Consider the following 14,943-nt stretch of genomic DNA (forward strand, 5'->3'; position numbering starts at 1 on the left):
CTGGTTTATGTGTTCTAAGACCTTTCTATATTGTTCATTGAAAGCTTCTGACTCTTGCCTTTGTTTTTCTATTTTCTTATATACTTCTTCTTCAGACTTTTTGAGCATTTCTTTCATTATTATTGTCATTTCACTTTTTGGCTGAGAGATTATTTCTGATCTCATCTCTTCTATGGCCTTATGGAATTGTTTCTTTACCTCCACTGCAATCATTTCAGCTACTTCAGGCATGTGTTTACCAAGTTCTCCTATGCTGATGTCTCCTGCACTTGTTCTGATTGGGGTGCAGTTCTTGGATTCTGTTTTAGTCTTTTGTTTCGTCATGTTTGCTACCGGATGCAGAAAGCTCAGTTTCCCTCTTCAGTAGCTGCTCAGCCAAGACCACTAGTGTCCCTAGTTTACCAGTTGTTCAGGTTTTCCCTTGAGTGACCTCGGAGTAGCGCTACTCAGTTTCGGGTTTTCTGGCAGTTTTTGATTTGTATGTAGTTATCCCTGTTCTCAGACATGGGCACTTGTGTCAGTTGATGGCCGACCATCTGATCCAGCGTCCCCTTGCAGTTCAGGGAATGTGCACGACCTGACTCGGGTTCCACTGGTGAGACAATCCCGGTCCGTGGACCTATGTTCCCAGGTTGTTTAGGGTACAGGCATAATTCAGACTGACTGCAGGATCTACAGTTTGTGAACCACCTGAATCTATGTCTCCAGTCAGTTCAGGACACATACAGGAACCAGATGCAGTCCTGATGGGTATCAGTCACAGACTTTCCCAGCCTTCGACTTGCTAGGGGGTCTGGGCAAAGGCAAAGCTCAGACTAGAACCACGGGTCAGCGGCTCTTGGAGCACTCGCTCACTTAGCGCAGGGTGCGTGGGGTCTGGGAGAGTCTGTTCACCCGGCCCACAGCCTGGGGCTTCTGAGTGAAAACCTCCTGCCGCGGGAGCAGGGACGCCAGGACTCCATCTGTAATTGCCGGTGGGGTCCTGATTCGCGCACGTTGCCCTCAGGGAGTAGCTGGGAAATAGCTGGTTCTCTCCGCGTGTTTCAGCTGGGAACCGTGGCAGCGTGGGCCGAGCACAGACTTGAACCCATGAGTCCAGCCACTCCCGGAGCACTTGCTGTCTCGGCGCAGGTCACATGGGGCAGAGAGTCTGTACGCCCCACCCGCAGCCAGAGAAGTCCCTGTGGCTTCTGAGTGAAAACCTTCTCTCTGCCCTGGGTGCAGGGAGGCCAGGACTCCATCTGTAATGGCGGCAGGGTCCTGATTCGAACGCTCTGCCCTCAGGGAGTAGCTGGGAAATACCTGGCTCTCTCCACGCGTTTCAGCTGGGAACCGTGGCAGTGTGGGCCAAGCACAGACTCAAACCCACGAGTCCAGGAGCTCTCTCAGCACAGGTCGCGTAGGGCTGAGAGTTTGTTCGCCCCACCCGCAGCCAGAGAAGTCCCAGTTTATCTCTCTTTATAGGTGAGTAGTATTTCATTGTATAAAAACATCACATCTTTTTTTATCCATTCCTCAGTTGATGGACATGTGGGTTGTTTCCAAGACTTAGCTATTACAAATTGCACTGCTATAAACATAGGTGCACATATATCACTGTGGTATGATGTTTTTAGATATTCTGGAAAAATACCCAGGAGGGGAACAGCTGGGTTGAATGGGACCTCTAATCCTATTTACTGAGGAGCCTCCAGACTGATTTCCAAAGTGCTTGCACCAGTCTACATTGCCACCAACAGTGGTAAAAGAGTTCCCTTTTCCCCACAGCCCCTTCAGCATTTGTTGCTGGTTGATTTCTTGATGGTACACATTCTTACTGCGGTGAGATGATATCACAGTGTTGTTTTAATTTGCTTCTCTCGAATGACCAATGATGCTGAATATTTTTTCATGTATTTATTTGCCATTTGTATTTCTTCACCTGAGAAGTATATATTCATCTGAGATGCCCATTTCTGGACTGGGTCTTTGAATTTGAGGGGTCTCAGTTTTTTCAATACGTTATATGTTCTAGATAGAAGTCCTGTGTTTGAGGAACAGCTAGCTAAAATGTTTTCTCACTCTATGGGCTGTCTTTTCACTCTAGTGGTTATTTCTTTTTAAGTACAAAAACTTTTTAATAGGATGAGATCCCAGTTGTTGATTCCTTGAAGTGTTTGCCCTGCAGTTTGGGTTTTGTTCATGAAGACTATGCCTACCCCTATGTCTTCAAGATTTTGACCTACTTTCTCTTCCAGTAGATTTAGTGTTTCTGCTTAAATATTTAAATCTTTGATTCATTTTGACTTTAGTTGAGTGCATGATGATAGGCATTGGTCTAGTTTTAGTCTTCAGCATATAGAGAGCCAGTTTTTCCAGCACCATGTATTAAAGAGGCTATCTTTCTTCTAGTCAACAAGTTTGTCCCCTTTGTCAACGATAAGGTAGCTGAGCGTGTTTGCAGTTGTGTCTGCATCTTCTAATCTGTTCCACTGCTCCTCAGGTCTATTTTTTGCCTGTACCATGCTGATTTTATCACAGTACCTTTATAGCATAATTTCATGCCAGGGATTGTGATACCTCCTGACTTGTCTTTATTGCCCAGGATTGCCTTTGCTATTCTAGGTCTCTTCTGGTTCCAGATGAATTTTAGGAGTATTTTCTGTTCTTCTGTGAGGTATGTTACGGGTATTTTGATTGGGATTGCATTTAATCTGCATAACAATTTTCCAAGTATAGCCATTTTCACAATGTTGGCTCTTCATACCCAGGACCAAGGAGATCTCTTTCCATTTTCTGATATCTTCTTCAATCTCCTTTTTCAGAGTATTGTAATTTTCAATACATAAATCTTTTATTCCTTTGTTAGATTGCCTCCTACGCATTTCATTTTGGGGGACACTACTGAAAAGGGTGTGGTTTCCCTAATTTCTCTCTCCATAAATTTGTTGTTTGTGTACAAGAATGTTATTGATTTTTGAGTATTGACTTTGTATCCAGTCACACAACTGAGTTTGATTATTAACTCTAGCAGTCCTGGTAGAGTTTTTAGGGTCTTCTATGTAGAGTATCATGTCACCCACGAATAATGATAATTTCACTTAGGAAGGGGCATTCTGAAATCCACAGGAAACAAGCCAAAAGGCTGCATAACATTCTGAATTAGTTCATCAGAGAAAGGTAAAAAGTACACAAATGCACATTCATCCTTATAAAGATAAAGCCAACAGGGCTAAATGACAGCTGACAGAGCTAGGTGGCAGGTGTTATGGGCATTCACTACACTGTTCTCTGAACTGTTCTGTACACTTCACAATTTTTTATAATAAATGAGAAGATACTCTTTCAAACTGGGCTCACTGATATTAGTCTGTAGTCCCAGGTACTTGGGAGGCTCAGGCAGAAAGATGGCCTAAGCACCAAAGTTCATGGCCAGTCTGGGCAACACAGACTCCTGGCTCAAAAGACAAAACAAACAAGAACTAAGAACAGCTTTCAGAGGATGACATACAACTGTGAAAGCTAGGCAGAAAATCAAGGGTCATTCATCAGCTGAAAAAAGAAATTAGGGAGCTAGCTGACTGAAGGATCACTACATTCCAGTGTGGCCCAGAAGAATGAATATTGGCTGAGCCTTTTAAAAAGGCCACCCCTGGAAGGTGTGGCTCTTCAGCAACCTAACCAGAAAAGACAGCCTGGCAACTGGGCAGGGACTGGAGGAACAAAGTTAAGACAAGTCCTAGTGAAAATACAGCCAATGCTGGACAAAAAGTTACAGTTCTACACGTCAAACTGATTCACAAAAGACAGAAAAAAAGGAGATGTTGTCTGAGGCAGTAAAAACTTACAAGCAGGAATTCACAAGTGGAAAAAAAATACAATATGTCCTCTAAGAGACCCATCAATATTCCTAACAAGAAACCAGTCTGTCACTGTGTAAAATGGAGAAAGAATGTGCTGGAAGGAGGACAGGTGCTGCCAGTCTGAACACATGTCCAAGAAGACAAGCAGTAAGGCCTGGGCATGGGTCTCCAGAAAGGGGTTCCCTGAGCACAAACACCGACACAGCCATGTGCCAGAAACACCCTCAGAGGCTATCTGTGCAGCTGGTGGGACCCTGGGAATTTATAATGACAGGATCAGACACCTAATGAAAGACACCAAAGGACAAAGGTGTTGCATGGACAAAATAACCACACATGTATGACACAGCTGTGAATAATGTTTACAGGTTTACAATAAGAGGGATGAGAGGTCTTTACCCTCCTGCCCAAGGAAATGAAACAGCTAAATTCTTAGTGAAACTGACATATGAGCAAGCAGTACTTCCTTAAAAAAAAAGTAGCAACAGGAGAATATGTAAACATATAGGAGACAACAGCAAAATGAGCGGCAGCAAGATGAGCAGCAGCAAGAACTTAAATGGCTGAGTTTGCCTATGCTGTAGGAATAGGAGTTCAAACACGGTAGTAGGGAAGTGCAGTTTCCATTTTTAAAAACTTATAGGACTACTGAAATTTTTAAAGTATGTGCATGTAAACCTTTGAAAGTCTCCTACAACCCACAGCCTATTAATATTCTAATTTCCTGCTATGTGGCTACCATCAACTAAGTTTGATTTTTAAACAAACCTAGGATCTCGCTTCACAGATCTAAATCTGAGTTTAAAAATAAAAAAGGTATAAAGAATTTTCACTTATTAAGTATCCTTCAAAAATAAGAACAGATTAAACATTGCATAATATATCAAGTTTAACTGAACCATTACTTTATTAGAAGTGTTTTTACTAGTATATAAATGTTTATTGTATGATTAGTACCTTAAGATATCATCCTATGCACATTTCACCTTTTTCAAAACTACCTTACAGAGCTTACTACGTGATATCAGATAATCATTGCAAATATCAGGTACAGGTGCTGTTGGCCATAAGCAGAACCAGACCGAGGCCTGAAATGTGCTAGCTGAGGGCCTGAGTCTGCCCTGTTAACATCTGGTCATGAGCATGAACCCTGGGCTATAACTGCCCAATAACACAGCCAAGGAAAGATCTGTTTATTATATACATGTCTACATGTATATGATCTGTTTATTATATACATGTCTACAATAAAGTCAAACAACATGGCCAGGAGATAAGCCACCCAGTCAACTCACAGCCCAAACTCTGATTCCAAAAATGAGAAAGACCACTCTGGCTGCATGGGTATACAGCCTAGTACATTTGTTCAGCAGAACGAAACAAAGGATGATTTCTCCCCTTCCAAACTTCACGTAACAGAACCCTCTGGTGCTGAAGTATAGCAAAAATTACACTTCAGCACAAGGTATTCTGAACCCTCTGTTACACTTGGAAGAGGAGCTAAAAAGTGAACAGCACTAGGGATTATAAAAGCACCCTGAAAGCAAAAATCCACAAATACAGCACCTGTACCAAGATCAGCTCTGTCTACAAATCTAATGATTAAGAGAATCAGAAAGTGTATCAAGATAGCAAAAGTAATGGTAAAAAATTTTCTTAATGTTTTCATAGTGATGACTGGCTTGCCTGTCAATAAGAAAAAAGATCCACTGAAAAGGGAACTTAAAACATTCTCAAAAACTCCAGCTGGGCTCAGTCATGCAAGCCTGTAATCCCAGCACTTGGGAGGCTGAGGCAGGAGGATTGCTGTGACTTTGAGGCCAGCCTGGGCTACAAAGTGAGTGCAAGCCAGCCTGAACTACACAGTGAAACTCTGTCTCAAAAAAGACAAAAAAAAAAAAAAAATCCCTCCAAAGATCAGAGTATAGCTGTGTCCCAGACTCAGGGGAGATAGCTAACAGGACTTTGAGTCACTGACAGGATCGTCAAAGCATCTTTTTTGGTGGTGCTGGGGACTGAACCCAGGTCCTTATGCATGCTAGGTATGCACACTACCACTGAGCTACATCTCCAGCTCATCTCTTTTCATTCACCAATTTCACATTAAAGTCTTTATTTCCAGCATCTCAAAAAAAAAAAAAAAAAATTCTGGTACTACTAGGCCCAAACAGCCAACAACTGTCTGGCACCCATCAATGGTAAGAGTCATCTCAAGGCAGGCCTTTAGGCAGCTGCACTGCCTACCTGCCTGACCCAGCTCCAGGTTAGGGGACCCATTTAAGAGCAGACATGGAAAAGAACCAAGAAAGGACTCATCTCCCTGAGAGGAAAGCTGTAAGAGAAGGTGGGTGATGTCCATCCTGAGAGGCCAACAGCCTCCACACACCAGAGCTACTCCTGTACAGCGAAGGGCTACACACTTCTGGCAAGAACAACTGGGTCAGCCTTCAGTAAATCTGAGGTACTTTTTGTTATATGATAAAAGTGAGTTGGAAGTTTTTAACCATACATTCTTCCTTTAACTTGTCCTCCATCAGAAAAATAGTACAAGCGAGCTAGCTACTTTTGAAAACTCTAGAAAAGTAACTTATTTTATGGTGGTCTGCAGCATAATCATGTGTAGCATGAACACACAAAAATAAACTTCACTCTGATCTAGCACTGTTGTGGTTTGGGGGTTATCTGCATGGGGAAACAATATAATACAGGACACATAATTTGTAAGACTATTTGTAATAGTCACCCAAATAATGATATACAAAAGAATGCAGGAAATCTGTCCACACACTAGGACCAAGGAATCTAGCCAAGGGCCTGGATCCCATGGAAATGTCCTGCATGAGTCCAGCTGAAGATCTAGAGCTCACAACAATGCCTCCCACAAGTCCAATTGGAGGCCCAGAGCCCCTAACAATATCTCACACAGGCCTGTTTCACGGATCTATGCTGGGATAGCCCAAAGGTCAGTGGTGGAATCTAGGAAGTCTGCTAGCAGGCTGAGGGATGTACACTGAAGCCAGGAAGCAATACGCAAAATAAAAACCAGGGCTCGCCCAAAAAGTACCACAGCCATCCTCAGCAACAGTGAGGTCCCAAGCTCCTCAAAGGATGAAGACAGCTGAGTTCCCATCAGGAAAGTCAACACAACAAGCTTCTCCAGGAGACTGAACAGTGCACCATCTTCCCCTCTGGAGCCAGGAAGCAACACTCAAAGTGAGAACTAGAGCTCCCCCAAAGTGAACCTAAGCTATTCTCAGCAACAACGAGATCCTGAGCTCCTTGAAGGATGAAAACAGCTAACTTACCAGGAAAGCCAGCATGACAAGCTCCTCCAACAGAACTAACAGCTCCTTACAGCTTCTACCAGCTCCCAACAGCCTTTCTTCTTGTCCAGTTCTGCCTCTTATGCTGCTGGCAAAAATCCTCAGGTGGGCCTCCCACACCCAGCACCACGCTTACTCAGTTCAGCTGGGGGTTATAAGCTGACCACCAGTTGTCAATCTACCACAAGCACTACATACAAAAATTAACCCCAAACAGGCCACACACCTAAAGGTACAACCTAAACTATGAAACTTCTAGAAGGAAAAAAAGAAGAAAATCATTTTGAAGCTGGGTAGGAAGATTTCTCAGAAAGGATCTCAAGATCATGATTTAAAATAATAATAAACTAAACCTCAACAAATTTTAAAAAGTCCTCTTCTCTGAAAGACTCCATTAAAAGAGTTTTTTAAAAAATGTACAAATTGGGAGAAAACCTCTACAGCTCACTTAGTGGATAAAGCACTCTCAAAACTCAACAATAAAAAAATAATTTAGGTCCTGGGTAAGATGAGGGTGCTGATCTTCATGCCTCAGAATTCTCAGGAGGCTGAGGCATAAAGATCAGCATAGACCAGCCCAGGCAACATAAAAAGATTGTCTCTCTTAAAACATTTTTTTAAAAGTTAAAAACAAATAATAAAAATGAATTACCTACTGCCTTAAAAAAAAAACCCTCTGTAACTGACACAATAAAGACATATGCAAACCCTAACAAAGAGAGACAAATGGCAAAAAAAGCAAATGAAAAGATGATCAATTACCATAAGTTATTATGAAAATGCAAATTAAAACTACCATGATACATTTCGCATCCATCAAAACAGCTAAACTTTAAAGAACTGATCACAGCAATGTGTTAAGGATGTAGAAGAACCAAATCTCTCAAATACAGTACTAAGGCAAATGTAAAATGGCACAACTACTCTGAAAGATAATTTGGCAGTTTCTTACAAAATTAAATACATACACCTGCCTTAAGAACCCATCACTCCACTCCTTTGCATTTACTGGAGAAATGGGAGCATACGTCCATATAAAGACTGGTACTGTACATGATATTCATTGCAATTTCATTTATAGTACAACAAAACTGCAAATAACCCTAAAGTTCACTACCTGACAAATGGATAAGCAAAGCAGTTCTTCCATACAGTGGGACATGCCCTAACAATTAAAAGGAATGAAACAGCAAATACATAAAAGACAGATGTCAAAGTAATTTTGCCAAATGAAAAAAGCCAGTCCAAAAAAGGGACATTCTATATGAATCCATTCACACAAACATTTTAGAAAACATAAACTCATCAATAGCAGAAAAATCAGAGCAGCAATTCCTTGGCACATGGGAGACTTAGAAATAGGCAGACAAAAACTCAAAATATGCCAATGATGGCTATGTTCCCAACTGTGCTGGCCATATCCCTTCACAGGAAAGGCTATCAAACAGTACACTGTAAATACATGCAGTAAATCAAGACAGCTGACAAAAGAGTGAACAATGGGAGACGTCTTAAAAGGACATGGGTGGCTGGCACAAGAGCACCCAGTACATAACAGCCTGCTAATTAACCACCACTGACTTCAGACATATAGACAGGCACAACAGGAGGCAGTCCAGTTGAGCCAAAGGGAAACTGTGCCCCCTCCCTAAGCTAGACAAGGATACAAAAGAAAACCCATTCTGGAAAGGAAACGAGAGACCATTGTGTCAAAGCAGTTCAAATCAAAACTCCTGGCTTAACTGTGTCTTACAATGATGGGAAAGAAAGAAGTAGTTCCCTCAATTACTCCAGCTGAAATGTGCATGAACATAAACTCAGGACAGAAGGCATGGGAGCAGGAAGATCACACCAGGTTTGTCTCTAAATATAAACTAAGGGCTGAAGAAAGGTGTCACAATAGAGATAGGAAAGATGGACACAGCGATAAAATACAAAGGCAGAATTTTATGAGTCACAAAGGGGAAGGATGTCTCCTCTTCTGTCAAAGTTAAATACTCCTGCAGTCTTGTAACGCACCATCCCTACCCACTGAGGAAGGCAAGCCAAGACCTTACATCAAACCATGGTCCACCAAAACTGCAAAGGAATTACGAAATCCAATGAGTGAATAAAGCCTAAAACAAGCTAACAATGTATGCAGGCTCACTGGAGGAACTCTCCGCTAAATAATCTTTACAAAATTCAGACCCAAACCAATTCAATTTGAGCAGTAACTTCTAAAATCTAAAAATATCCTCAAGTACCCTATAAGGGAAACAAGACTTTCTTTTAAAAATGTAACGATGTGCTAAACTACTGTACAGAAATCAGTAAGATGGCTTTCAGTTTCTAGTAGTCAACTCTACTGCATGAACAGAAGTCCTGGCACATGGAGTTGACTTGTCACAACCTAGTGATTCGACCAAAGATATGTATGGTGGGACAATCTAGAGTACCTGAAGCTTCATGTGCAGTAAGAATTATACTCTTTTTCCCCCTTATCAACAAGCCAATTTTATGAAATGAGAGATCTACTCAAGGCCAAATCCTAAGTCTATATATACCCCCTCTTCTCAAAGCCTACCCCCTTCATTTTCTCCCCTAGTTGCATGTACAATGCACCTGGTTTCACAGCACATACCTGTTTGGAAGGTAGGATTCGCTCCAGGATACATGTTAGGAGAATAAGCAGGAGCTGCTGCTGCATAGCCCATGGGGAAACCAGCTGAAGGAAAACACACACAGCACAATGGGATATCATCAATGAAAGTGTGAGGTGATCTTATAACCAGAGCTCTCACAAACATACTGCTCTTACCATTGTCTCCAGAACTCCACACACTAACTTACAGACCATGATGGCACTCTGTGTCCTTCACAGTTCATCTCTAGCTGTTTTTTCCTCAGAATTTTGATTGGTCACAACCACAGTCAATTCTTGTAGGGGTGGGATGGTGGGGACTCAACCCAGGCCCTTGCATTGTGCTATACCCCAGCCCTTTTTACCTTGAGATTGGGTCTCATTAATTTGCCCAGGCTGGCCTTCAATTTCTGATCTTCTTGCCTCAACCTCTCCAGTAACACTGTGCCAATGTGCATGGCCATAATCATCTCTTTTAAACCTCTAATCAAATGTTTAGAACTTTCTACCTCTGGAAAAAATTTCACAAACTGAGTTATAAGTCTACTGTCAAGAAGAGCCAAAGCAAGAGGCTATGGGTGTCAACAGAGTGCATGCTTACCACCTGTGAGGCCCTTGGTTAATCCTCAGCATCAAAATAAGAATAGCAAAATAAATAATCACAAAACCAAAAAAATATTTTTAAAAGAATCCAAGCTAGATTAAGGAAGCCTCCAATGCTTCTGGAAGTTTCATTCCAGATTCTAACCACATGATTTACTACTTAGCAAGAATTGTAAGAGTGCTAAAAGTACCATGTGCTAGGTCCTATATCTGGCTTTACCTCCAGAGTATGAAAGAACCATCATTCAAATCTAGCCTGGATCATCCCACAACCCATTTCTGCTTCTTGTTAGTGAGACAGTAAGTGTTTTAAGGCCATGTATTCCAAAGACATAGCCACAATATTGCTTATTTTCAATTAGAAGCTAATAATTCTTTTTTTTTTTTAAAGCTTTTGAGACAAAGTCTCACTGTGCAGTTCAGGCTGACCTTGAACTCACTATGTAGCCCAGGCTAGCCTCAAACTCACGGCTATCCTCTGCCTCAGCCTTCTGAGTGCTGGGTTTACAGATGTGTGCCACTACATGTGGCTAATTTTTTATTCTTAAGCACTACTGTATTTAAAAATTCTAAATTAGGCCAGGGATACAGCTCAGAGGCACAGAACCTGCCTGGCAAGTACAAGGTTGTGAGTTTGATTTTCAGCACAAAAATAAATAAATAAATAAATGAATGAATAAAATAAAATAAAATAAAATAAAATAAAAATTCTAAATTCACTTCAGGCTTCTTCATATTGTGAAGTTCTAACCCAATTCTCCCAATTCAGGGTCATTAGTCAGTCCCAGGCTGTCAATGTTATTCAGCTTCAAGATTCTTCCTGAAGTGGCTCTAACTGGCCCTACAGACACACAGAAATGGAAAAACCAACAGGGTCCACACAAAAGCAAGGTGGTCTTTACTAATAGAAACCACAGCTATTAATAATCCTTACTAAGAACACAACAGAAATATTAAACACACTGAAGTGCTCTAGTCAGAATCCTGCCCCCAGGGTGCTCACCAGCAGAAGGAGCCCATCACTTGCCCAGTCCTACTCAGAGCCAGGGGCCTGTGAGACTTCTACCCCTCTGCCTGCCCCTGCATCACCATACCAGAGATGATCCTTGTGTGACAGCAAGGGCATGAGAAAGCCTTCTTTATACTGAAGACACAGAGCCAACTCAGGCTTGCTAGCTTGATTGTGTCACAACTACTTGGGAGAGGCTGTATGTCTCTATTCCTTTCTTCTGGAATCTAAAAATAAACTTGAACAGAAACAGTAGTTTTCAAAAGAAACCATGCTGAGGAAGCCCAAAGAAAGTGTTTCTGAGAGCACATGGACCAGGAAATTTAAGTGTACCATAACTCCCAGCAACCAAAATGAGGAAATCTTGAGAGTCAGCTGAAAATCAGGAGCAGGGCAGGGAATATCTCTGTGAGTGGGTTTTCTATTTTCTGCAGTGCTGAGGCTTGAATGCAAGGCTCTCCCATGACAGCTGGACACTAGCACTGAGCTACACACCAGCTCATGGGCAGGTTTTATTTGAAGGTTGTCAAAATCCCTGGAGCACACAGCTCCTCCAGCTGGGATGCCCTGTTAAGAGGTCATCACCAGTGGCCCACAGGAATCCCTACAAATGCTCAGTTCTCAGATGAGTTGCTTTTCTTGGTTCTTGAAACTGATTCTCCTCTACCTCAGCAGGAGCCGTTGTGGGTTTCCCACCTGGATTCTCACTTTCCCACTGCCTCCTCTAACTAGTAAGAAAAGAGTGTGTGTGGCCAAATCTTTTATCAGCTCATTTTGCAGCCAGGCAGATTCCACTTGAAACAGACCTAAAATTGCCACTGGAAAGCCAGGGCAGCAGTTTCCATCAGTGTTCTGTGGGCTGACTGAGAGACCCCTCGAGACCAGACTTTGAGGCCCACATAGGTTGTGGAGCTGCCCTCAACTCACCTACCAGGGCTGCCAGGATATAGCTTAGATACCAAGATGCCAGTTAGAATGCTCTAAAAAATGTTTACTCAAAAATTAACCACCACCAGCTTAAATCATACCCTATAGGCCTCTGCAACAATTCTCACAAATCTAAATTTCCTCATCTCTCCCCATAAACAATGAGTAAACTCTCAGAAGTCATTTACTCTGTTGCTTATCTGTTAGCATTTTAAGGGTCCCTAGAAAACTTCTGCTATGTGGTTGGCCATTCCCATCCCAACCTTCTTAAAAAAGAATTAAATACTCTAAAATCAAACAGAAGACAAACACAACACATATTTAAAAGTCTAGTGACCTACCAGAAACAGGATGCCAGCACATCCCTGATCTCTGGTATGGGGACTGAGTCCTCTGATCCCCTGGGAGCCTCTGCTGCATCTATGCCTCAGCTCTCCCCTCCCCTCCGCTCTATCCCTCACCCAAACACAGCTTACCTCACTATCTCTACTCCAACTACTCCAGCAATTTCCACCTGAGCTACACAAACCCTTGAAAGAGATGAAGGGGGAGAGGAAGAAGGAGGAGGCAGAGGAGGAAGAAAAGGAAGAGGTGAAAGAAGGACGACCACCACCACCACCACCACCACCACCACACTATCCAGCTGGCAAAGAAAGCCACAAACTAGACCTCCACAATTTCTAATGCAGTGTGTATGACAACCAATGAAAAACCCTAGGCAGGCTAAAAGACAGGACCACATCACTGAAAAACAAAATAAAAGGACACTTGACAACAGAAAGACCCACAGATAGCCCAGAGACAAGATCTGACAAGGTCTTTAAAATAATTGAGTGGCATTTGGGAGAAAACAGAAGATGCAGGAAATAAATGAAGGATTATGATTTAGCACATAGATTTTTATAGCAAATTTGAGCAGGCCCTCCTGCCATGATTCTGCCTTTGAGCCAAGTGATCATTGAAATCTCTGAAATCATGAGCAGAATTAAATCTCTCCTCTTTAAATTGCCAGTTCTATCACCAACAGAAAAGCGAAAACATACCCCACTTTCCTTATACTACTTTCTGGTTTCTTTTATTTAACAATGTTCTATCTGCACATTAACCTGAGTTTTGTCCAAATGCTTTTTTATTTTAAGTTCTAGATGGTTCTTTTTTCCTTGGTATCTTGCTCCCCTCTTACATTTTTTATCCTTTCTCTTGCAATTATTCTAAACTTGTCTTTATGGCATAGCTTCTACCTGCTGGCTCCATTCCTGCAGTTTGCCATGACTGGAAGTTTTTACATGATGAACAGTGCCCCATGTTTGGTAACAACTTGCAGGTGTACAGGCAGAATTTCTGTGGAAAGCCCATACAACCTGGGTTAAAGAGGAGGCCTCCACAGCAATTCTATGTTGCAACTGTCAGAAGCTTCAGCGACAAAGAAGCATGAGAACTGTTTTATGTTTCTCAACTGTTGTATCCCCCTAAGAAGTAAATAATGTAAACAAGAGCCCCAAATATCCCTGAGGGCTATAAATGCTTAGAGAATACTTCCTCCTTCTCAGAAGCCATATAGAAGAAGCTTTCTCAGAGGGCTCATACATAAACTCCTCAGTCTTCACAGGGAGGATCACTCTCGAGAGATCAGACAAAAGGGCCCACTCCTACTCCCTGTCTCGCAAGGCCCTTGTCCAGTGACGGAGAACCTTCTGGAGACCAAGTGCCAAAATGCAACCCAAAGCCCATTTATTTATCACAAAGTGCCAACATTGCACTGAATACTGACGTTTTAACTTAAGAAAAAAACCTCTACAGTTACATCTTTTGTTTCAGAGAAACACAATAACATGTGTGCCATAGGTTCCCCACCATTATCCTAAGCATTATAGTCTGTCCCCATATGAGTTGTCAAAATCCACGAACAGCAAATCCCTCCAGGATAGACACAATGCTAGGGCACTTCCATTATTTTTTTCCCCTCTACAAGTTCAGCTATACATCTGTAAAATGTTTTATTCCATTTTCTTAGTTTTGTAGCAACATAGTTTTAGGGTTATTCTCTTCTACCATGTTATCAAAACCTACAATGAGAAGACAACCATTGGCTGTATCTGACCAAACACTTCCCCCAGGTTTTGCTTCACACCAGCCCCCAGAGTCCACGCTTGCCTAAGTAACTCCTCTAAGGGCAAGGAATGTGGTTCAGGCCTAAGTCAAGTCAACAGGATCCCCCATGTAGCCCAAAGTAGGAAAGAATTCAATCAGGACAAACCCCATGGCTGGTCTGAATAAGGAATAACACGCTCCACTGGGTTTCCTACAGGGCAGAGATAAAGAGGCTCCTAGCAAAAGACTGCTCCCAGGCACTTAATCTCACAGACCACAATGGAGAGAGGACTGGCACCCGTGACCAACCCTGAGCCAACTCTGAGATAGAAGTAAGGCTGACACCAAGAAGCAGAGAAACTAGATCCTGCTCCCACTGCTGTGAAACCACTAGATAAAGTTTTGACCAAACCCAGTCCGTTCTTGATTTTTCACTTCTACTTAACTTCTTCCTTGTCTAAACTGCTCGGAGCTGGGTTTGTCCACTGAAACTGCTTTTTTTTTTTTTTTTTTTTTTTTTTTTTT

The 14,943-nt window shown here is 42.2% G+C and overlaps 1 protein-coding gene across 1 annotated transcript in view; it reads right to left on the reverse strand.

Moving 5' to 3' along the window:
- Positions 1-14,943, reverse strand: part of Fam168b (family with sequence similarity 168, member B) — a gene marked incomplete at its 5' end in the record, with an annotated part of 32,970 nt that overhangs the window by 17,473 nt on the left and 554 nt on the right. Inside the window, 1 exon segment of the mRNA XM_013521056.1 lies at positions 9,789-9,872. Coding sequence (XP_013376510.1) covers positions 9,789-9,872 — 84 coding nt within the window.

Source organism: Chinchilla lanigera, unplaced genomic scaffold (assembly GCF_000276665.1).
Source record: "Chinchilla lanigera isolate Chin_1 unplaced genomic scaffold, ChiLan1.0 scaffold00058, whole genome shotgun sequence".
Classification (NCBI taxonomy): Eukaryota; Metazoa; Chordata; class Mammalia; order Rodentia; family Chinchillidae; genus Chinchilla; species Chinchilla lanigera.